At 45.8% G+C, this 25,396-nt stretch overlaps 1 protein-coding gene across 2 annotated transcripts in view; it reads left to right on the plus strand.

Annotated features, from left to right (window-relative positions):
- The window catches only part of LOC142582901 (uncharacterized), a 110,051-nt gene that overhangs the window by 59,454 nt on the left and 25,201 nt on the right, over positions 1–25,396 (plus strand). For both annotated transcript variants that reach the window (XM_075693012.1, XM_075693014.1), the window contains 4 exons: positions 7,094–7,300; positions 10,164–10,251; positions 17,836–18,021; positions 18,937–19,144. In XM_075693012.1, the coding sequence (XP_075549127.1) occupies positions 7,094–7,300; positions 10,164–10,251; positions 17,836–18,021; positions 18,937–19,144 (689 nt within the window). The remainder of the gene's footprint in view (positions 1–7,093; positions 7,301–10,163; positions 10,252–17,835; positions 18,022–18,936; positions 19,145–25,396) is intronic.

Consider the following 25,396-nt stretch of genomic DNA (forward strand, 5'->3'; position numbering starts at 1 on the left):
GCAGTTTGAAAGATGCATTTGCAAACAACCACACATAATGCAACCGTTTGGCTTCTGGTGCCTGCAGTAGTTTTCATTTGTTGCCCCTGTACCCGCCGTGGTTGCTCAGTGGCTATGGTGTTGGGCTGCTGAGCACGAGGTCGCGGGATCGAATCCCGGCCACGGCGGCCGCATTTCGATGGGGGCGAAATGCGAAAACGCCCGTGTACTTAGAATTAAGTGCACGTTAAAGAACCCCAGGTGGTCAAAATTTCCGGAGTCCTCCACTACGGCGTGCCTCATAATCAGAAAGTGGTTTTGGCACGTAAAACCCCAAATATTATTATTATTGTTGCCCCTGTTCCTTAGAGACAGCAGTGAAATTTCATTATATTGAAATTGTGGATGAACATGCTTCATTATATTGAGGTTAAAGATGTGTTCTATGGACATAAAGTAATAAAAAGTTAAATACATTGTTATATCGAGAATTTCATTATATTGAGGCTTAAGCCTTCGAGGGTCGATTTTTTTCGCCATATGCAACCACCCAGGGTCGATTTTTTTTATTGCAGATTCCAATTCTTCTTAGGGACTTGTTTCGAAAAAAATTTACCGCAATTTTTCTAGAGTGACTGTAAAGTGAGAAAAAAATATTTTGCACTGGTATAGATAGTCGCAGCACTGCACGAGTGAGGCAGAGAAAGAAGAAGTAGAGTGTGCGCGCGTGATCTCAGGGTACTCTGCGCCGGCTGGGCCTGGCCTGTAGCTTCCCTCTCGGACCTCGTTTCACCCTGTAAATAAACATCATTCGTAACAATATGTACTCTTCATTCATGAATAACAACAATAAAAAAGGAAATAAACTTATAAGAATTAAAAATGTGATGCATTTTTATACACATATTCAAGACCTTGAAAATGCGCACATGAGAATATTTCACAAGACTCAAATGCTCCTGCTCTTACACTAATATGTACATTCATAGCGTAATCGAACTGCGTAGGTGCACGCTCTCAAGACAACTTTGTGGTTGTGTGCCCGTGAAAAAATCACAATGTGTGACAAACTCCCGCTAATCTTCATCTTATTGCCAACCAGCGGCAATCAGTTTTCACGAGTGTCAAAAAAAAAAGAAAAAAAGAAGCGACGGAAACACATGCATGGCGGCATCCTTCCTATGCGCACCCCTGCGAGCACTAAAGGAGCGAGAAAGAGGTGGTCACCCTTTGAGCGATTAGTAATGAGGTAGCCATCAGTTTTGCAAGCACAGAAAGCCGAAACCACTCGCAGAACAAAACCTGAACCGCCGCCCGCCTACGCGTGCGCCAATGCGCGAGCGGTAGTATATAGACACGCGGGAGCAAACTAGTTTTAAAACAAACCATGCAACGAAAACTGAGAGAGGGAGGCGCGCGAAAAAAATTTCATGTATTCCCACATAGTGGCAGCACATGACAGAAAAGAAAAAGTTAGGAAATCGGCGCGCTTTTTAAACGTACGGACAGTGCCGTAAATATACGGCATCGACCATTTTTGGGCTTGTTCACGGCGCCATATATTTACGTCACTGACCCTCAAAGGGTTAAAGGGAAGCTGAAACGGTTTTCAATTTCTATGAATTGCTGGGATTGGGAAGAACAGACCTAATAATTTACGGTTCCGAATTTATTTTTTTTTCGTTTTGTTGATATAACGGGCGGAAATCGCTTTCTAAATCACCCGCGCGGACACGCCCCCATCGCTTCCCGGAGCGCCGGGTGAGGACGTTGGCAGAGGAGAGAACCGGCGAGAGTGACGTCATGGGCGGAGACCGAGCCAACCGAGCTGCGGACCGGCGTGCTGACATGTGCTGGCATGCCTCTTTCCGTCCTGCGCTTTACTGAACGACGCTACGAGAGATCTGCCGCCGCCGCCGCTCACGTTTGTTTTGCGATTTTCGTAAACTGTTCTTTCCTTCTGTGCTGCTTCTTGCCTTCTTGCCTTGTCCAGCCGGTTCGACTCCTTTCTGGGCAAGTGCCACTTCCAGTACTGCCCTGCTGAGGCACACAGTCCTGAATTGTCTTGAACTTGTTACGCACTGCGTTCGCTTCTGTTTTAGAGCGCAGCTCTTTGACGTCCGTTCCTGGGTTTCGCGTCGTCGTCGGCGTTGTCGTCGGCCTCGTAACCAGCTCCGCCCCCCTTTCATCCCACCAGCGCTAGCAGCGACCGACTGATACCACTGGATGCCGCTGACGCCGCTGACGCCGCTAGAGAGTCAAGATAACGTGACTGCATAGAACACCGTCGCCGCCATGCAGAAAGAGAAGGAAAGGGTCCCCTCCCCCCTGTTCTTGTGTGGCGGATAGGGTGCTCTTCAGTTGCCGACGCGCCGGTTATTTCACGTAGGCCCCGGCACGTCGACGAATACGTGACCACCTTCCCACGGCTAGACCTGGTTCTTAGCGCTGCGGAAGCGAGGGTATCATATTGTTTGTGTCGGCATCGGCGGCGTTGTCCCTGAAACCAACTCCGCAGCTGGGGTTGACTCACTATCGGCGTCAGCGGCATCAGTCAGTCGCTGCTATCTCTTCCCTCCTCCCTTTATCGTGTTGTCCGCTTGCTGCGCGCGCTTCTGCCCCCATCGTTTGCCGCTGGGTGTACACGCCGCCCCCCTCCCCCCTCTTCCTGCGAGTCTCCGGTTGTCAAAGCGCCGGCTCGAACTTAATTCCTTTCTTCGCTCCTCCTCCAATGCAACCCCTGTGCGGTGGCAATCAGAGAGCCAGATCGGTGGCGGCAGATCTGTATATGTGCACCGCCCGAGCCGAAATTGCCGCTGCCGTTCGCCCTGTGCGGTGGCAATCAGAGAGCCAGATCGGTGGCGGCGGATCTGTATATGTGCACCGCCCGAGCCGAAATTGCCGCTGCCGTTCGCCACTGCGAAATTATCTGCCAGTTCTTTCTGAGCCATGAGCGAGACGACCGATGGAAGTCCTCCGTCTGCTGCTGCTGCTGCTGCTGCTGCTAAACGAGCTGCCAGAGCAGAGGCCCAGCGCCGTCGCCGTCAGAATCCAGAGGTGCGTGCCGCCGAAGCAGAAGCTTACCGTCGCCGCCGTCGAGATGATCCAGGAGTACGGGAAATATAAAAAAAAAATTCTGTGATAGCGCATACATGTGTTGCTCGATTTCTTTGCCTCAATCTATCGAAAAGGTGAAACAGCTTATTTGCTGCGCTCAAATTTCGCATTAGGAAGTAACGTAATCGTCGGTAATTTTTTTTCCTAATCTCTTGCACCTCCTGGCAGGACAAGCAGTTCTCTTCATCTTCCATCAATACGCAGCACATGCAGGTGCACCTAGTTTAATGAAAGCGTGATTAGGCCCACATTGATGCACTGGAGAAATACGAACATTTGCAGCCATTAACGTCTGGTAACACAGTTTTAGCGTAGCCGGATAGCCTTACGACAAATGCGAAAACGCGTTGTTGCTAGCGTTGCTATACTCCGCTTCATACATCAGGTGCAACGCTGTGGAGGCTTGAGATACTTCTTGCAGTGGCTGCGTTCGCACTTAGAAAAAGTTCGGTGTTTCTTGACCCGATTTTTCAGAAAGCTTTCCATATATAAGCTCAGTTCGGAATGAAAAAAAAAAAGAATTTACCTATAGAAACCATCCGTGTACTTATTTATACGGCTGCTAACACGTTCTTTTAAAAAAATTTTCTTTTCGGTATTTTTTAATTGCTGCCCGTCGCGGCAGCTTCACGTGCATGCTCGCGCGAGAAAACGCCGCTGGCACGCTGCGAAGCATAGACGGAAACGCGCGCAGTAATAAATTTTGGTGACCGGACTTCGAGCGTAGCTTCCACAGCGATGCACCTGAGGTATCAAATGGAGTGTAGGCTTGCCTAGTGACATTCGACGTACGGTTCAGTTATCGTGTTTACCACACGGCGGTGCTAAAACTGCCTAATATATTTATGTCAACACTAGCATGGAGCACGCATACCGATCCTTGATCGAGCCACACTCGCAAAGTCGTCGAACCATAGTATGAATATTGCACATATAATACCTCTGGTCATCTCTGGATGTGTATGATAAGCAACTTCCATGACTGTACCTCACAGCACTGCATGTACGCGCTTTGAAACGCGGCACTTATGTTCGCGATCGTGTATCAACGCTGAAAAAACCACGGGACTTTAGACAAGCAGCGGCAAGGTGCTTGACATCGCGGAATTGCACCCGTGTAAATCTAATGAGAAGTTAGTGCTTCGGCATTCTTCCAGCAGCATGTTCCCAGTGACACTTTAGCGTATTTTTTCTCCCGTCATTGCAACGTGCAGCTACATGAAAAAAAAAACATACGTACCAGCTAAGATTTCCAGCGCGCGAGAAGGTGCACACATCGCTCTTGCTGTTGGCACACTCAATATCGTCGTTGACTCTTGTTGCCACCATCGTTTTCCGGATCGGCTGTAGGTTCAAACATGTACGGGGACAATACAAGCTGTCGGAGACAGCGAGAACGTTCCATCTTGCAACTCAGCTATGAAGCCAGAACAGCAGAACCGCGTGCTACCAGAGAGAAAGGAATGGTGCTACGCTCTGAAACGGAGACATGCGGCGGCGCCAACCGGCGACTACCGCCAACGACGTCACGGCGGGCCCGACCAATCACGGGCAACAGCGGCGTTCACGCGATGCCCTAAGGCGCTGGTGCGCGTTTTCTTGGAAAAACAGCCGCTTGCGTTTGTTTCCGCCCTTTTTGAGCCAGATATTCGTGTTCAGGGGACTCAAAACTGTAGAATGCCGCAGAGAACTCATTTTTTTCGAAAAGTGTTTCAGCTTCCCTTTAACTGTAACAACCAGGAGGCCTACAAGTAGCATGTAGTCGGCATAGGCTCACTTTTCTTCTTTGTTTTGATAGCCCTCAGCCTCCACTTCCTCTGGCAGTGCTACTTAACTCGATCTGTTGAATTCTTTGCCATTGGTGCAGCATTTCCTTTAAAAAAAATTATGCAGAACCCACGCACTGTGGGAATTGATGTAAGTGAAGTTTTCTGTGCTGGTTGGTTTGATTTACGATATTTAGCGGTGATGTTGACGGCAAAAGCTTAATTTCTTTAACATTTAGTCTAACATGAGAGTGGCGAGTTGATGTTAAACATTACTTTGCATGCACCACTGCTGTCTGCCTGCATAGTACACAGAACACGCAGGGAGAGGCGTTTGCTTGAGGCGTTGCTGTGCACCATATTTCATAACCTCTGAGAGGGTTGAGCATTGTCATTACCTCACATGGCACATCACATTGTGGCAGAAGTATTAAACTTGAATTGGATTATGGGGCTGTACATGCCAAAACCACAATCGGACATGCTGTAGTGGCAGGCTCTGGATTAATTTTGGCACCTTGATGTTCTTTAACACGCCCCGAAATATTAGTACATGTGCATTTTCTATTTTGTCCCCATCGAAATGTGGCTGCCGCCGTCGAGATCAAATCTGCGACCTCTAGCAATGCCATAGCCACAAAGCTACTGCAGCAGGCACAGAAGTGTTGATTTGACGAACGGCTGCTTCCGTAATGTCACCTGGGCCCTGAGGGGCACTTTAATTAATGCGACTCTGCTTCTGCACGCCCTGCGTAATGTGTCCACTTGACATATTTGCATGGTGTTTATTTCTCAGAAATAGCAGTAACGAACTGTACCATACTTGGAACTTAAGCTTATTCACTCTTCCCGCAACTGCTCTCACATAGTAGTAGGGTATCATTGCCTTCTCACATCACCTTACCCCCCCTCCTCCCCCCTCTTGTATGGGAACTACCTCTTCTCCTCCCTGCTCTCTACTGTCTGGACTGGCACATTAGTAGAAAGGGAAGCGCTATAGTTTCTGCAATGCTTTAGGGGGAGGTCACGGATAATTACAGCTGTCAAGAGGCTAATGTGGCCACGCCTAGGGAGCTCCAGAGGACATTGTGCACATTCAATGCGGTTGGTTCCAAACGAGTTTCTTGGGTCGCCTTTCCACTCTGACTTGCTCCTGTCATGTATACACACGCTCTGAAACCACCCCGCGACGTGGTGTTCCAGGCAGCAGCAGCCACAGCAGCAGCAGTGGGAAAGTCGAAGGAAGAGGCAAAGAAAACTTCGCTTTAAAACCATGGCGTATTGTTATGAAACGCCGCTAAACCAGGTACTTTTATGTATTGTCGAAATCAGAAATCAGAACTGAAACTGTAAGGTTTCTCTAGCTTCCACGTAGCCATGGCCAATCACTGAGCAAATGCTTAGGAGTCGGATTAAGATGCATGCAAGCATTATAATGCATTCAATGCATTTGTGAACATGAATTAAAAAAAAAACTCCCTGTATTTGACCCTTACCCATTTTCCTTCCTAAAAAATTGGATTCGCATTCTATTTATATTTTGTTTAGGAGCTTTCAGGTTATCTCTTTGTTAGTTTTCTGCTTTGGACATATAGAAAGCATGGGTGCATTTCATTTGGGGCCTGTTAGAATCATGCAAATACTGCCAAATGAATCAGTTCTTTTGATGTTTTTTCAGTATCTTGTTTAGTTCAAGCCACCAGATAATTTCATCATTTTTGTAGGCCCTGTCAGGGTCGAATTAACGGAAGTTGACTGTACGTTAATTGATGCAGTGTTTGCCTTCTAAGTCCCTTAAACAGCACAGTGTAGTGGCATTTCTTCAATTACTGTGGAATTATAACTTAAGGACACATACAGTTGACTTCTTATAAGATAAACAGATTTTGATAGTCCCTTCATGTTTGCTTCAAATGACACATAGCACTATGCCTTTCTGTCTGGCACCAGAAATTTATTCTATTCTCAATGCCATGCAGCCATTTGTTTTAACATGTGTCTATATTCTATAGTTTGTACGTTCCTGTATTCTGGAACGAGCTGACGTGAGACAGCTCATTCCAGAATACAGACACTCCCTCACAGCTGACTTCATCCTATACCTGGAATTTTTCTAATCTCATTACATTAACATCAAGATGTACTAATGCAGATGACCTTCAGTCCTTCTACTGATCTACAGCATTATGTTGCCTTTCACAGTCTTAAGCCGAATCTCCCATTGCTTGCAGCATCCTGGAAGCCACTGTCATGCCGCAGGGCTTCAAAGTGGCCCTCGTCAGCTTGGTTGGCTCCTCCGAGCAGCACACTGCATCGAATGTCACAGCATTGGCTGGTGCCTTAAAGCACAGTCAGGCCAGTGACAGCAAGACGTTTTTGACCTTGGAGAGCAACCGCAAAGTTCTGTTGTGGGCACAAATCCACAACTTGGCATCTGAGTAAGACGCATTACAGGATTAGAGCATTTTTAGTTTCTTTGTTTGCATGTTTCCTTACCTGTACTAATTGCCGTACTTGCATGAATGTAACTCGAGCTACTGTGTAATTTTTCTTCCTCATATTTCGTGTTTGAAAATGCAATGTGAACTCAGCCACAACACAACGAAGTTCTGCAGTAAAGCCAACATTTTGATGGCAGCAGGTGCGGTATTGCAAATAGTGAGGGTGCAACTCAAAGCACAGAAGAATATAGGCAATGGCACAATGAGTTCTAACTACTGTTTTAAGAAAGCTTCTTTACTGACCGTAGGTCTGATGGATTGATCCACAAGTATAGTGGACATTTTAACATGGTTTTACTGTGATTCAGCTGCTGCTGCACGCACGCATCTGCCGCATAGGTGCAGCGCATAGTGAGCAGTTATTTACCACACAGCTCACTGCTAATTGTGCTGCCACTTAATGTGCGCCTGCACAGTAATCACTCATCATAATTTTGATAGTCTTGTAACGAAGCACTGCTTAGAGGCCGTCAAAAACCAGCAGTAGGTGGCACCTCTTCAGCAGCATCCACGTCTGTGCCATTTTACAAGTTCCCAGTACCCTCCTGCCCTCCGCTTTTCTGCTCTCTTGCTTTTTGTGCGTCTATCCTCTGGGTTCTGCCTCCGAATCTGAAAAAAATAATTGTGCAGATCCTGCGTGTATGTGGGAATTGGTGTTAAAATGAAACTTTAGTTTGGGGCCAAGTCCGATTTTTCTATTCAGATACAGTTGACTTCCGTTAATTCGACTCTGACAGTACCAACGAAACTGGTCAAATCATCCGGCAGGTCAAATTTTTTTTAAAAAAGAAAAAAAAATCCAAAACACCATCAATTCACTTAGCAGTATTTGCCTCGAAGGCAAGCTTTGCCACAATACAACTGTGCTGGAAGAGGGGGGGGGAGGCATAATAAGTAGGGAAATGTGCCACTGTTACGGGACATAGCACGTGTTCCTTAATTTACATACGCACATGCACACTCTTTAGTCGCTGTACGAGCACCGAGACACCTAGTAAGCATACTGGCCAGCCTTCAGAGTTTTATGTTGACCCCTGTTCTTTTGTTGACCCTAAACGATCCCTCGACTTTCGGAGTTTTTCATCTTACTGCCCCCCTTTTCTGTAGCTTTCCCAAACACAAATGGTCTTTCTCCGCTTCTCGGTGGACGGCGCATGCGCATGTGTATAATTAGAGAATGCTTGCCAGGCCTCCTTAACGATCTCATATACAAGACACGCATGGTGGGTGAAATGAGGGTTCAAATCGCTGCAGGAACGGCAGAAACAGCTCCGAATGGCTGCTAGTGTTGTTATTTAGCATCTAGGAGCTTGTACTGTGACCGGAGAGGGTGCTTGCGTGCATAATTAAGAAACACGTATGTCCCATGACAGTAGCCCCTTCTCATTTCTTGTGGGCTTCACTGCGTAACATGACTGTATTGCAACGAAGCTGACTAGTGAAATTCAAATTATTCGGCGAAGGCCAGTTTTCAGATTGCAATAACAGAAGTTTTGGCCCGTAGAAATGTGTGGGCGCCTGCCAGGGCCTTCGGTTTAGATCAAGTTAACCGAAAAATCTAATTAACCGAAGTCTAAAATTAACGGAAGTCTAGTGTACTTGCAAATTGAAGTCATGCCTTCATGAGGCAGCCGCTGGACCGATCTTAGTGAAATTTATTGCATTTGAGAGAGGTTGAATTCTAGCACTTCTAGGAGCCAGAATTATTGTTTATGACCTAATATTTTCCAATAAATGTTACTGGAAATTGGTGAGTTTGAAAAAGCATACAAGCACAAAGTTTACAAATCCATAACTCTGCATGAAAAGCAGATATTGCAGTTCTGTAAGCTGCATTTGTGCATCGTCTAAAGCAGACAAATGTGATATCAGAATTTGCAGCTTAGGCAAAGTAATTACAAAGTTTACGAGGGTTTTGCAAAAGTCCTATTTGCAGATTAGTGACATAATTGAGAAATGGCATATAATATACATACATTTCTTTATGTAGGTACGGCGTTCATGTGACAGAAATGCAGAGAAAATTATTGTATAGCAGTGCATGTGCCTGCTGCTATTTTGCACTGCACATCAACATTGCATCAGCATCAGCATTGTAATCTGCATGTTTTTCATTTTTGCCTTTGTAATGGCATATCTTAGTCCTTTTCCTGTGCACCTTGTATAGCCGCTGCCATGTAACAATCACCTGGGCCCCGTCAAGCCGTTTTTATGGCTTTTAGCCCAGCGGACCTTCCAGCATATTGTCTGGTAAATAAACTTGAACTTGAACACCACCACTCAGAAGACGCAGGTTTTTCAGGTTACACTTCCTCAGAAAAGTCGGTGATTGTAATTGCCAATGCAAGTTCAACTGGCTACATTTCACATGGTGCATCGGCATCGTATCACAACTGGAGGTGATGCACTAAATGAACATGTGTGTTACATGTTCTTAAGTCTGTCCATGTTATTGTGTTGTTTACTTGGCGCAGTGGTGACAAATGGCATGTCTGTCAAGAAATACAACAATGTAAACGAGAATGTTCGTGTCAATCCCTATAGAGAACATGTGGTCAATCACTCCACCACTTCTTAATGTGGGCTGTGATGGCTGGCTAATGTGACTAATGAGGAAGCGTACACTGAAGATGTCTTCCATGAATGTTTGTAATCGCCTGTATTCTGGATTTCATATGTTGAAGTTCAATATTTTTATGAGGGCCAGAGGCATCAAGTTGTCGTAGATGTTGCAGCGCCCCTGAAGACAAGCAATTGTTGCAAGCTTAGCTGCTTTTCTGTTATCATTTCTCTCCTGCAGGACAAAGACTCTGAAGATTAGGAACCCAAATGCAGAACCTGTAAACATGGAGCTTTCAGTCTCCAAACCATACAACAAGCTATTCCAGGTGTGTTGCTTACCATGCTCTCAAGTAGTGTTTGTATTGCTTTAGTTTATGAATTAGAGCACATTCTACAATTCTGTTTGCAAAAATGTTTTGAAGGTAATGAAGGATAAGGTGGCACAAGATTGCAGAAAAGGCTTTGTCTTGCCTTCCTTCATGTCCAGACCACATGATGACTCAGTTTAAAATTTGAACCCATTGAAACAGTTGAATTTGGCAACAGCACGTACATATACCAGAAAAGTTGTGTTGTTAGGGCAAAGTTCTTAAGAATGCATGCGATACCCCTCGCTCCCCCCTTCCCTCGCCCTCCCTCCTTCGATCACGGGATCGTTACTAATTTTAAGTTTTGCAGGTTGGCATGTTATACATTGACTTGCTTGCTAGATGTGCAGTGAAGTGCATCTGAAATGGATGCATAAGGTCTGGGGTTGGCTTTTATCTTTTATGTCTCAGGCATTAGGAGTTTAAGCATAGAGCTTGGAAAAAAGATCTTCGATTACATGCATAGCCATGTTTTTAAAGGGACTGACAACTGGCCTCAATGTGTTGAGAGACCTTGATGGAAAGGAAAAGACAGTGATTTATAGCAATAGAATCGATCACGCTGTTCATAATTTAAGTAGGAATCATAATTTTAAATTGGCAAAAAAAGTAAAAACCATTAAGTGGTGCAAACTGGCAAAGAAGCCTTGGTACTTCAGATGTAGTACAATAGAACCTCGTTGATAGGTTCCCGTTACATACCAGCTCCATCTGTGTCGGCGTCTCGTGCCACAACGATCCGCACGATGCTTCGCATTACGTAAATGTCAACAATAGTGTGAGGAGAATGGTATGGCAATATAACCTGCATATACTGCATGTCATATAGCAAGGTGTGGCATATAAATGTACCTAAATATAGACTGGAATTTTCGCTCACAGGACGTCAACGCTGGCTACGGTGCCGACACCTGATTTTCTGCGCCACCGGGACCTTAATGCTATTGTATAAAAGCACACCCGTGGCCACGGCAACACTCTGAACTGCACGTCACATGTAAAAGTGTCGTCTCACTTTTGAGAACTTGGCTCGACTAAAGAACGCCCTTGACTTATTATTGACGAAAGTTGTTTGACAGAAAACCACAAAAGCACATAGCTATTATTGTAGAAATCATTTAACACTTCAGAAAACATTAATTGCGAGAACATTGACTTGATAAACAAAGTAGTATTTTCTCACAGCTACGGCCACACGTGTTGGTGCCTTCCACCAATGCTGGCATATAATAGCTACCGCAACCACTGTTTCCAGCATGCTTCCAGTGAATGACTACATCCTGACTGCAGATTGAGAAATTTCGATAAAAAGTGTTGCGTGGTGTTTTCCATGTTACAGCTCCATGATTGGACGCTCTGACCATTAAGAATAGCCTTTACTATTCAGCTTGTATTAAATTCCGGAATTCACTATTCGAAGCTGTTAAATACAGTTGAGCCTCTTTAGTATAATCCATTACATAGGATTTCCAAATTACAATGTTTGCGGTCAAGAACACAAGAAATGATCCAGTACAGTTATGCATCTTTTTCCCGGTTCACACATCTTCAGAATACACAATCTTTCAGCACCAATGTTCAATACATCGCCAAGATGTGATCGAATGATATTAGAGGTGTGCGAATATTTGAAACTTTCAAATAATGAATCGAATAGTTGCTATTCGAAAACCTGAATATTATTCGAGTAGTTGCTGAATATTTCAAGTCGTCGACTGTGCATGATCAAACATGAAATTGAAGCAAAAATATGATAACTTTCATTCCGTTCACAGTGGAGATGCTGTAGTTGCTGAATATTTCAAGTCGTCGACTGTGCATGATCAAACATGAAATTGAAGCAAAAATATGATAACTTTCATTCCGTTCACAGTGGAGATGCTGTACCAGAGCACGCCGTCATTCAGGGAGCCGGGCTTTACTGGTAAAGCCACGCTGAATCAAAAACGAAATTTTGTGTAAGCATGCCATGAGGCAGTGGATACTGCTTGGATACTATACAATTAAACCTTGATATAACGAACTTCAATATAACCAGATTCGCAATATAACAAAGTCTTTAACCTTTCATAACCTCTTGTCCATAGAACACAATGTAATTAGAACCTCAATATAATGAAGTGTGCTTGTACGCGATTTCAATACAGTCGCTGACCAATAAATACGACACCGTTAATTCGGACAGCTTCGCGGCACTGCCAATGGCCCCACAGACTTAATGTGTAAAGACGACCAATATTTCGGACAGCCACCAGCTCTACATTCGATTATCCGGAGTCTGCGGCTGTAGTGGCAGCCAACTCTGCCACCACTATCTCCTCTGGCAACGTCTACAAGACATTAAGTATGGCCTCAGAGATTACACGCTAGACTGTAATCTCTGAGGCCTTGCCTTGATCGCTGCTCTACGCCTCTGAAATTTAACTGTAAGTGCCGATCTTGGAGGCTTTGCCTTAATTTTGAGGTCGCATCAACATCGCGATCATCACATCCTTTTCTGGCACCCCCGCGCATGGCCTGCTATCGCTATTCTGTTTTTTGAGTTTGCCTTGTGCATAGTGTTCTGCCATGCTGTGCTTGTTTGTTTAGTTTGCGTTCCAAATAGTGCTCCGCTGGCTCCACCAAGCCTTTCTCGTGAAGTTATATATAGGCTTGTCAAATTGCCCCAGGTGCCCTCACAGTCCAACTCCGAATGAGTCTAGAGTTGCAGTCCGAATGAGCCCGACCCCGCAACTGAAGAGGCTGAACTACCGCCTAACACAACAAACTCAAATGCGGACATCATTGATGACTGGACTGCGATGTGCTGATTGCTGCCGCTGTTAGATTTGAAGACTTGCAGACGGTCAAAACTCAAAACTGTCAGAAATACAGACGGACTTAGTTGTACGTAAGTGGCAGTGTGTGCAGCAACTCATCGAGCAATTGTTCCGTGCACAGGGGCCTTAAAACATAAATAAAGTGATCTTTTTCTATACATTCATTTTTTTCAGACCATCGATAGTTCGGACTTATTTACCAGGGTGTCTTCCAACCGGGAAAACCGGGAATTCTCAGGGAATTTGAATAGTCTGGAAATACTCAGTGAAAACTCAGGGAATTTGTGCTTCTATCAGGGAACATTAGCCTTAACTTTATCGAAAGGGAACGAAAGTAGTGTTAGTGCTGGCTCCAGTAACAGAGGAATCGCAACAAATCATCATTGAAGCCGTGTCATCGGCACGAGGTATTGCCAGAGTAGTTAACGACCGATTTTCGAGACGCCCGATTTTTCGGACATGCCCGATAATTCGCACGGCTTTGAGGCACCACCACGTGCTCCGTATAGTCAATGTATATTGCCCTGACTTCAGGTCTGAAATGGCATTAATCAAAGCCACCACCGCCGCCATTTTGATTATCTCGCCTCCTCCAACTGGCACTCTCGCATGCAGATCCGCTGGCAGCCGTAGCCACCACCGCTCAATGCTTCTACGTTGGTTATTAAGCTTCTTGCCGTGCGGTGCCATGTTTTTCATTGAAAGAATTCGCCGCTGTCAGCAATGGCATCGACTCCGCCTTTATAATCCTCGCGATTGGCTTCGAAGCTCGCAGAGAACAGCGCGTTGTGTAGTGCCAGTCTCCGAAAGTTAGCTTCGCCTCCGTGCAGCAGTGTTACGCGATGAAGCTTAAAAAGTGTGGGAAGGGGTAATTGTCACGGGACACAGTATGCATTCCTTAATTATACACGCGTACACCCCCGTCTCCTGTCACAGTACGAGCACCGATATGCCCAAGTGTACTGGCAGGCCTTGAGAGCTTTTTCGGACGTGCCTGTGGCAATTTTAGCCCTTAAGGGCAGTTAGACTTGCATTCATTTTTTTCGGACTGCCCGATTTTTCGCATGTTTTTGCGGCCCCTAGGGAGTCCGAAAAATCGGAAAATACTAAGTGGGCGTGGGTTGTTTAAATATCATTCCAGAAACCTCGCAATGCTTGTTTCGTGCCAAGAAAAGACTTAGCTTACGAGAAAATTGTGTCTCAAGGGTCCGGATACCTTTTTCAAAATTCAAACCTATTGCCACCCAACTGGTAGAGTAGTGACGTTGCATACGCCATCACCACTTTTGCTGCCATCGGTGAATAAAACGACGCCCGACAGACGGCGGTACCAAGCCAAGACAGAGCGGTGGATTCACCACTGCAGCTGCCATAGACCATTCGGGCATTCCGCGACATCACATAGAAGTTGAATTCTCTGCTACTACTTGCAGTTTGTGTGAGTTTTGCGAACCAGGAAAACCAGCACCTGCACTATGTGATAAAGAAACTACTGAAGCGCAAAAGTGTGGACGGCGCTGAGTCAAGCGAAAACGAAACCTTTCGACTGCCCACATCATTGTCAAGGGAAATTTCAATGAGTTCTTTTTTCTAAAAATGAAATAGATATAGAAATAGACAAGCAGCATTTTTTTTCCTGCCTATAATACAAGGATGTTTTTTTCAACGAATGGTTGAGTACTAGGGACAGAATTTAACTGACGAGTGCTTTCATCATAGGGCAAGTACTTAGATGCGCCGGGGGAGTCTCTAATCATGTCCTGCATTTACCTCAGTTTCTCGATTATTGAGCCTCTGTTCGTAATAATATTGACGCCTTAGAGATTCTTGAGCACTAATCTATCGCTCTAACTTCACATAATGCCTGCCTTTAGTGTCTCTTTAAAGAACCCCAGGGGGCCAGAATTAATCTGGAGCCCCCACTATGGCATGCTTGATAATCATATTGTGGTTTCGGCATACAAAGCCCAAGAATTTAATTAAAGTTACAGTATCGCACTGTTAAAGAGAAAACCTCATTGGTATTCAAGACAACATAACTTCACTATTTCTTCAGCTTCAAAGGAAAAAAAAGCACTTCATTCTATTGAACAGACATCATGTCAGTAAAAAAAATATTTTTGAAGTCTTCATATACAAACTGAATTATCAGTGCTGATATGCGTATCTGGTGTTCCCTTTAATAACAGTAGATGTTACTGATAGCTAGCATCATTCTTACACAATGTGCAGCATGGTGTTCCTTTTTGCACGATATTTGTAAGCATAAAACTTAGTCTTTCAGTTTCTGATGCAGCTAAATCTAAATATGACAAAGTAGGTAAAATCACCAATTTGCTTCATATATTGAAATTTTTAATGTGTTGCAATTCAACCTTTTATACAAATAAGTACAGTCGGCAATCGATATTTTTTGCACAAAAAGGGGCCGCAGAATTTTCCGGGTTATCGGGCAATCGAAAAAAGCAAATTTGATTGAGAAAACAATTCATTTTGATGAATTTGGGAGTCAGCGACAAATGATACGGTTTCATGCCACATCGACAATATCTTCACATCGGTGGGATGAATTAAACGAAGAAAGTCACGTTTTCGCGTGCACTCCGCCTTCGCAGCTGATAGCGTCGCCTGCACTGAGACGATGCCATGATGAAAAGTGCCGGCAGTGGGAGCGAATACTTTTTCTGCTTCTCGTTCCGACGAGTCACCAAAATTCGAGATTACGCAGCCTTCAATACTAAATGCGCGGTAGATAGCTTACATGATGCCACACTGTCTCGGCACACCCACTCTTTGCACACACGGCAGATTACCTCTAAAGCAAAGTGTGCGGATATGCATGCGCTCAGCCGCGCTTACAGCTACGGCTGAGGTGTGTGCCAGAAATCGTGACATGCACCAACTTACCCCAACCCCTGCCCCTCGCGTTTCCCTCCCCCTCTTTCCATTTGCTTGCGCGGGAAAGCGGCACTCAAGAAGCCGCATCTTTCTTGTCTGACCCTCACACACTTTTACTCACACCTGAAATACAAAGTGCACGGGGCGTGATAGGACCTTATCGCACTTGGAATTTATACATAACATGATGTGGCTCCACTTCAGCGGTCGTTTGTGTTGCGCCACGTGCAATTTTAGAGGTGTGTTTACAAGTAGCTGCTTGTTATTCAACCATTTCACCATCTACGTCTATGGAAGTTTCCGTTTATTGTCTTTGCATTCCTTTATGGCAGAAGCGAAATTTCGTTATATTGAAATCACATACAAACACACTTCGTTAAATTGAGGTTCCGAATACATAGTGCTCTGTGGGCAAGATGTTATGAAAAGTTAAATACTTCATTATAATGAGAATTTTGTTATATTGAAGTTCGTTACATTGAGGTTTAACATATTTACTTGAATCTCACACGCACTTTTTTCCTGCTAAAATGGGTCCAAAACTGCAAGCGCATTAGAATAGAGTACGACCCTAAATCTGCATTACCATATTGCCATCGGCATTTCAAAATGGCCGCCTCTTATTCGCTTCGAGCCTAGCTGTCCTAGCTTTCTCTACGTGCTGTAGTGCATGTGCTTAGGCAATGCTTCCCTTTAGCTTAGGTTAGCGCACCATCTGTCTTCCCGTTTTCTGCGTTTGCTCTATGAGCTTGGAAGTGCCAACTGCAAAGACATGCCGAGTTCATCACAAGGTTGCAATTAAAAGGAAAGCGAGCATGTGTGCAGAGATGTACGGAAATTGGGCTGCATCACGGGTGTTCGGAGTTCCGGACACTTATGCGAGGGACTGGCTCAAACAGGAGAGGCGTTCTACACCGGCAGCTGTTATGTACGGCCTGGCCGCGTGGCCCCCATCTTTTAGCGATCTGCGACAGAGACAAGAGTGTATGCATCTAGGATAACCATGCTGTGTTCTTGTCACTTAGCATCGAAGCAAGAGGCTGCACAAAGGTCAATTCCCTCGCTCCTGCTACCACACCTCCTCACTCCAGCGTTTAAAGAGTTTTCGATATCATTGAGTGAGTCTTGTTCATGTTTGCTTGTGTGCACACCATGCTTGTTAATTTAGCTAGTAAGCGATTCTTTAAAAGTTTATACGGCCGATAAAACTAGTATCCTTACTTTTCGTATAGCTGTCTACTAATTTGCCATCATAATCGATGCTTCACCTTTTGGGTGAAACTGCAACTTTTTTTATTTATCGCAACTTTAGTGCATTGGGAGTAAATCTTTTGTTTTTTTTCAAATGAGAGAAAGTTGTATTTCTGTATGAAAGAATGAGATGCGCAGTACTGTGAAGGACTTTTTTTTAGGTGACTGGAAACGGGTGTGCATTACAATTGAGGGCGGTTTTCTTTCCTTTCTTTTTTTGGTCACGGAAAACGGGCGCGCCTTACAATCGAGGGTGCATTAGAATTGAGTAAATATGGTAACTGTATTTGATTTGAAATCTACTATTTGGTATTCACACGCCCCTAATGAATAGTCTTATTTTGTCCTGCAACCAGTGTTTCTCAGATTGTCTCTTTGAGCGTTAGTTTGCTACGGATTTTTCCGGTATGTATCCATTGCACCACTTTGTGTAAATTTTGCTTTCCCTCTTTCTGACATCAAAAGCAGGTTTGGTTTCGGAATATTGGACAGCTGTTCTAAAGCTGTCCATCACACCCCCTTATGCATAGATTATTCCAACGTTGCCCTTGTGTTTGATCATTGGTCATTCCAGGTGAAAGTAGCAGAAGCTGGAGATGCGACATCTGTGCCGTCCCATGTGCGCTTGGAAGCTGGTGCAAGCGTTGACATCGACGTCACCCGCACCAACTGCAGCGGCGTTGTAGCGACAGGAGCAAGCTTCGTTGAGTCAAGGCTGGTCATCAAAAGCCACAGTGGTAGTTATGTGGACAATAAAAATGTGAGTTGTATTAGTATGTGGCAGAAGTGCATTTGGCCAACATCATCTGTAGCTGGTGAAGGCCTCTGTGCAGTCTGTGCACATTCATATTCATGGTTGTTACTACAGCACAATTAAATAAGATGAGGGTAAGGGACCTTTGGTGTCAACTGGTGTGCAACTTCTTGAACACAGATGCCTATAGATTAGCACACCATGGTAGTTCAATGGTTATGGAATTCTGTTGCTTAGGACAAAGTTGCAGGTACAATTCGCAGCATATGTTGGAATACGGAGGAAAAGCTTGTGCTGTATCTACGCCCACATAAAAAATCCAAGATGATCAATATGAATACAGAGCTCGTCACTGTGGTGTCCCACATAGCCAAGTGTGCATCTATGGGACATCTATGGGACATCATCACTCAGTGCCCTAACTCCATAAGGGGTAGTAGTTATGCTGTCAGTGCATGGAACACACAGTAAGCACAGAGTTGTGTGCAAATATGTTGGGCACATTAGGATTGAGTACAACACCAAAAATGCAATAAGTGGTGTCCAAATTGCACTTCCAGTGACCTCACTGCAATGAGAAACGGCTGTGCTTTTTCTACTACTGTAGCTGAAACCTCCAATCCAGACATTACTGCAGTTGTAGGAGCTCTCTCCTACCATGAAAACATGGTGAAAGAACAGTCTGGAGTACTGCATTTTGTATTTTTTGCAGTATGAAAATCGAGGTGCACATTACAATTGAGGGCGCACGCAAATAAGCAAACACGATAAATGAAAACCCTGGCATGTCTATGTAGCCTGTGCAAGTGATGACTCTCCCAGCACTTCTTGGTGGACACACATAGCATGCAACTTCCTGTAGCAATTCTTTGCTGTTGTCTTGATCTTTTGCATACTGCCTTTTTTCCTTTCTTCGGCCAGGTGGCATTGTATGCACTTGGCGGCGAGCTGAAGGTGGAATTTCATGGCACACACTGCCTTGGGCCATTTCGCCACCTGATGGACCTCAAAGCGCCTTTAACAGCAGGCACTGTGTCAACGCATGGTTTCACTCTTGTAAACAGTGGCGATTGGGATGCATTTGTCTACCTTGCAACTCCAGGCAGCCCACTCCTAGACGCTCCAAAAGGTAGGGCTATACTAATCCAGGTGGTTATAAACTCACATTCAGCAATTAAGTTAGGTCTCATTTGAACACTCTAAATGTAATATATAGTATTGTACTTGAATTCTACCTTGCATATACAATCGAACCCACATATAACAATCCCAGTTTTTAAAATATACAGTAAAAGCTCGTTAATACAAATTCCGTGGGGATGCTACGAAAATTCAAATTATATAGAATTCGAAGTAATGAAAGTTGGAGAAAAAATTGCTCGGTTAAGGTGCATATGTAGTCCAACGTAGTGTGAGTGCACGCATGCACATGCTACGTCACGTTAGCAAGAACGTCTATAGTTCAAAGCACTGGCGCAGCCACCGTAACCAGACGCGGCCAACGCGGTCGGCATGCCCAGCGTCGAGATGGCTCTTGCTCCATCTGCACATTCATTGCACCGACTGCGCCAACCCACAATGCATGGCGTGGAAAAGGTGCCCACGTCTCTTCGCGTAGGTCGCAGGCAGCCTGCATGCTGCTGAGTTCCACTATGTGCATAAGTGGCACCCAAACGCGTATTCCAGCGGTGCTTTCCTTTGAGTAATAACCACAAGTCTTAAAGGCTATGCATTTTAGTACTGCAAGCACCGATAAACGTCATGGCCGCTGTGTTATAGACAATACCTGGTGGCACTTCTCAGCAGGACACCTCGTAGATAAAGAGCATAGCCTCCATGATGTAACACGAAAAAAAAAAAAAGACGTATTTTTGCCCGAAAGGCGAAGCATCGACTGCAATGGCAAATTAGCCGACAGCCATATGAAGTAAGGATATTACTTTTATCGGCTGTGTCAGCTTGTAAACATTCACTTGCTAACTAAAATACTATGTGTCAGCGCGCACAGCAAACATCAACACATCACACCCGATGACTACAAACACTCACTGTCAAAACGGTGGCGTGAGGAAACGTGGCAGCAGCAGTGGGTGAAGTTACATTCGTGCTGTCTATCGCTTCAGCGCGAAGTGAGCGCCGAGAACACACAGCTACGAGCCGCCTACGCAACAGACTCTGCTGTCAACGCAGATCGCTCTCAAGATATGGCCACGCGACTACGCGCAGCCGCCACATGCGCAGTTGCAGCCGGAGAGTGCAAGTACAAAAATGTAACTTCTAATTATGCTCGTAGCTATTATAATTAACACTCCTTCCATAAAAGTATTATTCAATATATTTGATGCGAAAGAGATACACCTCATTAAAAATCTAAGTACGCTTGCTAAACATAGCAGTGCTGAAGTGCTAAGAGCAACGCTAGCCACCCTGTGCTTATTTGCGTTTTCCTTTGCGGCCTGACTAGCCACTATAGTATAGTGAATAGACTCTGCGTTCTGCTACCCAAACTGCTGCAAACTATGCTAAAACACAACATTTCGTGCACGTTGACCTCATAAGAGAGAGAGAGTCAACTTTTCTTATTGCCAGTAATCACGAGGGCAGGCGCAGCCTCCGTCTGGCTAGCAAACGGCCGAAGTCCCCTGGGTCTCAGCAAGTGCTTCGGCTAGCTGGACGGCCCAGACCTGGTCTCGCTGGTCTGAGCTGACCAGCAGGGTCTCCCATTGCTGCAGGTTTTGAATATTGTGGCCCTCGAAAGGAACCGCCTTCGAGCATGCCCATAGAATATGTGACATACATAATTACATAATTTACATTGATCATTATATTGTCCTGGATAGAATCTGCTACACACCTTCAGGTTGGAGGCACGTTTGTTTGCAGGAGGTGCCAGGCTATCGCTTGTTTCTTGATTAGCTCTGGATGAGCTGGTGGGTGCCGGACCCTTCCCAGCCGAAAGTAATCAGTGATTTCTTTGTAGCTGACCATGCGATCTCCTCTCGTTCCCAGCTGGGCTGGCTCACTTGCTCGGCGAGTAAGTCCTCGAGCTACATTGTGAGCCGCCTCATTGCCCCGGCAGCATGACCTCATGAGCTTTCCTTATAATTTGTCTACTGTGCCGGTGTCAGTCATGAATGACCACACCGACCACTGCACAAATAACACAACAAAGGCTACATTTGCATGAACCCGACATGGGCGGGTCTAGTCAGAAATTGGGCTGACCGAACCCGAAGTAACCACGTTTACGTGAACTCGCTTTCAACGAGTCCGGACAACGACAGCACTCAGCGTCAAGTCAAAACACCAACGCATTCAAATTGGGCTTGCGGTTCCCACTGCCACCTGCAACAGCTTTAATTTATCGGTCCTATCGCTACGATGAGGTTGCACTGCATAGTGCCTTGTCTTGGTCTTGTTCTGATACTATTTGTGCTGCCAGTGCATAACTCACAATGTTCCAGTATTCCCACACAAGTCTCGACGCTGGCAGGCCGGACCCATCTGCGTTTACGTTCACGCTGCAAACTGGTTCGGCTGGTTCAACCTAACCAATGTAGTCAGGCTGACTCAGCTTGACTCGACGCTTGTTCAGTCAGACCAGCTAGCGTTTACACGAACTCGACAGGCATATTCCAGCCCAACAAACCAACTCAACCTGATTCTGTTGGGTTCATGTGAATGCCCTGAAAGACGAGAAAAACATGGCGCCAAGTGGCCTAGGTCAAGAGTATTGTGCAGCAGCAAGCATAACTGTTGCTGAATTGAGCTTGCACTTTTATTTAATTGAATGGCAACTTTTTAAATACACGCAACATTAGTTTTAATGCAAACAATAATTATCACTTTTACAACAGTAGGTATGGACACGAGTGTACTTACTCCCTTACGCCACCGGGGGAGATTGCCGATCTCCCTTGACCAAAAGCTCCATTAAACTCCCTTAGTGGAAGGTCGACAGTGTGACATCAGGTGCATCTCCCTCGAGATAAAGACGATGGAGTTGGAAAGAGTTTGCGGGTGCCCATGTTACAGGGGTATAAAATTCTTCCTACTATGCTCCCATGCCGCATTATCAGTTATAGCTAAATTGGGCTTGGGTGTGTGCACCAAAAGGAAGAATGCAAAATTCTTGAAAAAAATGACCAACCCTTCCCCTACCGGAAAATTGGGGTAAGTGAAGATTGTCCTGCGTGCACCTGACCTTTGTCACGGTTAAATAACGCACAGGTAACGGTGCCAAATCGCTTCAGCTTCCAACTCCCTCAGCTCAGGATCTTCTTGTTGCTGTCGGATTGCCTGGTCTCGGGCGGCTTCAATGGCTAAATCAATGCACCGCACCGATGGCGAGCCCTTTCAAGGGCAAGTTCTCACCGCCGCTCGTCGAATGCTGACCATTCCTCCGGGAAACACACAGCGCGTATCCGTCCCATCCATTTCCTGAGACTGAATTGAATGGAAACGAAGCCACCACTGCGCGTGTGATACCCTTTCTTGCCTTTTCCCTCCTTGGCTGAAGTGAAACAGCTCTGATTGGTTGTGCGCATGGCGTGAACGCACACATGGAAACGAAGCTGCCACTGCGCGTGTGATACCCTTTCTTGCCCTTTCCCTCCCTGGCTGAAGTGAAACAGCTCTGATTTGTCATGTGCGTGGCATGAACACACACCTAAGGAGCTGGAATCCTTGCTAATGATTCACACTGCAGTGCCAGCGGAGCTGTCAACTCGTCAAACTGCCCTTTCCCACAGCTGCTCTGCTCTGGGAGCAACTGAGATTTGGTGTGACCATATCACCACCGAAACTTGTGAGCCAATACAAGTTTCGCTTGAAAAGAAAAAAAATAATAAATGCTATCTCCCACGGAAGCATTCGGCTGTGTGCCCACGCCTTTCGTTATATTGATCCAAACTTTCATTATATCGATCCTAAATTTGGCCTTCACCAGATTATTCGTGCTTACCAGTCGGCATGCACACACCTGACCCCTATGGTGACCCCAATAGCGATCCCTTTACTAGCAGAGTGTCTCGGCGGAGCTTAGGAGACGGTAAATATGTGGAACATGTCATTTCTCGTCAAAAACACCTATTTTTGGCCAGCCCTGACTGACTGAATAAACTTTATTGAAACCAGCAAGAGATGGTGGCTGGGCCTAGGCCTCCCACGTGGGGATGTCGAGGTGTTGCCTCTTCGCTGCCTCGCAGGCCTGCTGGGTCGCCCAGAGTTGGTCGTCAAGGTTGGGGCTACGCAGGGCAACGTGCCATCTCGACGAGAGGGTCGTGGGGTTAGTGTCGGGGTATTGGTGTGTACAGTGCCAAAGCATGTGTGGAAGTGTGGCTGGCTGTGTCTTGCAGATATGGCACGTGGGATTGGGGTAAATGTCTGGGTAGATCTTGTTATAAAGTTGTAACGAGGGGTAAGTATTGGTGTGTAGCAGGCAAGAAGTTGTAGCCTGCGCTCGAGATAGTTTGTTGTGGGGGCCGGGGAAGGTTCTACGCTCTAAGTAGAAGGACTTCACAAGATCATTGTAGCGTGTCAGGCGATCCCTACCGGTGGGGGCAGCCCCCCCCTTCTCCCGCGCGGTTAACTAGACCTCGCGCTAGGGAGTGGGTAACCTCGTTGAGGTTGGGGAGGTGCGGGTGGACGGTGCCTACATGGGCCGGGAACCAGACAAGTGTAACCTGATGGTCGGTTGAGCAGGGCGCTTGTTGCAAGATGCGCAAGGCTTGGTGTGAAATACGGCCGTTGATATAGTTGATAACGGCGGAGCGGGAGTCAGCGACGATGGTATGGCATGTTGGGTCTAGTGTGGCTAGCGCGATGGCCACTTCTTCAGCTTCCTCAGCGTGTGGGGTTACTAGGCTGATAGCATGGTGGAGAGAGCCTTCACGCGTGGTGACAGCTGCAAAGCGAGTACCGTGGGGATATTCGGCGGCGTCGACGAAACTCACACCGTCGTGGCGAGTAAGAGATTTGGTGAGAACCGTGGCACGTGCTGTGCGACGTGCGTGGTTGTATTCGGGGTGCATGTTTCTGGGGATACGATCGGCGTGAATCCAAGCTCGTATGGTGGAGGGGATCTGGTGCTTATGGCCGTGTTGATGGTGGTAGGTGATACTGTGCGAGGTGAGGATATGGCGACCCGTCGCTGTGAGAGTGAGTCTCTCCAGCTGAGAGCGACGTTGGGCCTCGATGAGCTCGTCCAGTGTGTTGTGGATGCCTAGTTGAAGGAGGAGGTCAGTGCTGGTGCAACCGGGGAGGGCGAGGGCTTGTTTATAGACACCGCGTATAAGTATGTTGATCTTGGTTTGTTCAGCCTTGTACCAGTTTAGATACGCAGCAACGTAGGTGATGTGGCAAATTACGAATGACTGGATTAATCGGAGCAGATTCTCCTCTTTCATAACCCCACGGCGGTTGGAGACCCGCTTCAAAAGTCTCATGGTGTTGGCTGTATTCATCTTGATTTTGGCGAGGGCCATGCCATTCGCTCCGTTCGCCTCTATGAGCAAGCCGAGCACACGGATATTGGTGACGAGGGGTATGGGGCTGGCCAGCCCTATGAAGATTTTCAAACAATAACGGTAGCTCACAGTGTCTGATTATGGTATTTACCCTATTCTAATGACTACCCCCCCCCCCCACTCCTGGAAATATAGACCAAATGCTGTGCTTGCGCCATTCTTAAGCTTTGCCACATAACGGGATTTCATTGCGGTGAAGCTGACTTTAGAAACTGATCACCACTGTGCAACACATTGGATTATCTTAACCAAACGCAAAGAGTGACTCGGCGGAGATGACAGTACGGACTTATCTCATAATCTTGCAACTTAGCTCTTCTTAATTTCTGCTCATTTGTTATTTTCAAGTATTTTATATTTCTTGATGTCATGATCTATCAAATTGTACAAGTGCGCTTACACGAGCTGGTTAACCGTCTCCTACATGCATGCCTGATGCTCGTGAAAACAAATTATTGTTGGAAGTGATCACTTCATTTACGCCTATCTTTTCTGTCCCTGTGTTATTTGTGTGCTAAAGGCCAGAAACAAAAAAAGAGCATACTTGGCAGTGTTTTTGACTGTTTGAACACTAAGAAACATCCTGAGCCTAGATGAATGCACTCGGGTAAGCTGAGACAATGATTCATTTAGTCATGAGAGACAGAAAAACAATGGCGCTGATTGTGACGGCCAGCAACCGCAAGGTTTTCATCATATTGTTTCCACTGCTGTTTTACTAGTGTGCACTTCAATACTGAAACCGAGAGGAAGCCTTGCAAATTGGATGTTGTTCTTTTGTATAGTAAGTCTTCCTGCAGGACACTTTCAGCACTGCAGTTGTTGAAGTAAGCTAGCAATTTTTGCAATTACTC

This window comes from Dermacentor variabilis, chromosome 5 (genome assembly GCF_050947875.1).
Source record: "Dermacentor variabilis isolate Ectoservices chromosome 5, ASM5094787v1, whole genome shotgun sequence".
NCBI lineage: Eukaryota > Metazoa > Arthropoda > Arachnida > Ixodida > Ixodidae > Dermacentor > Dermacentor variabilis.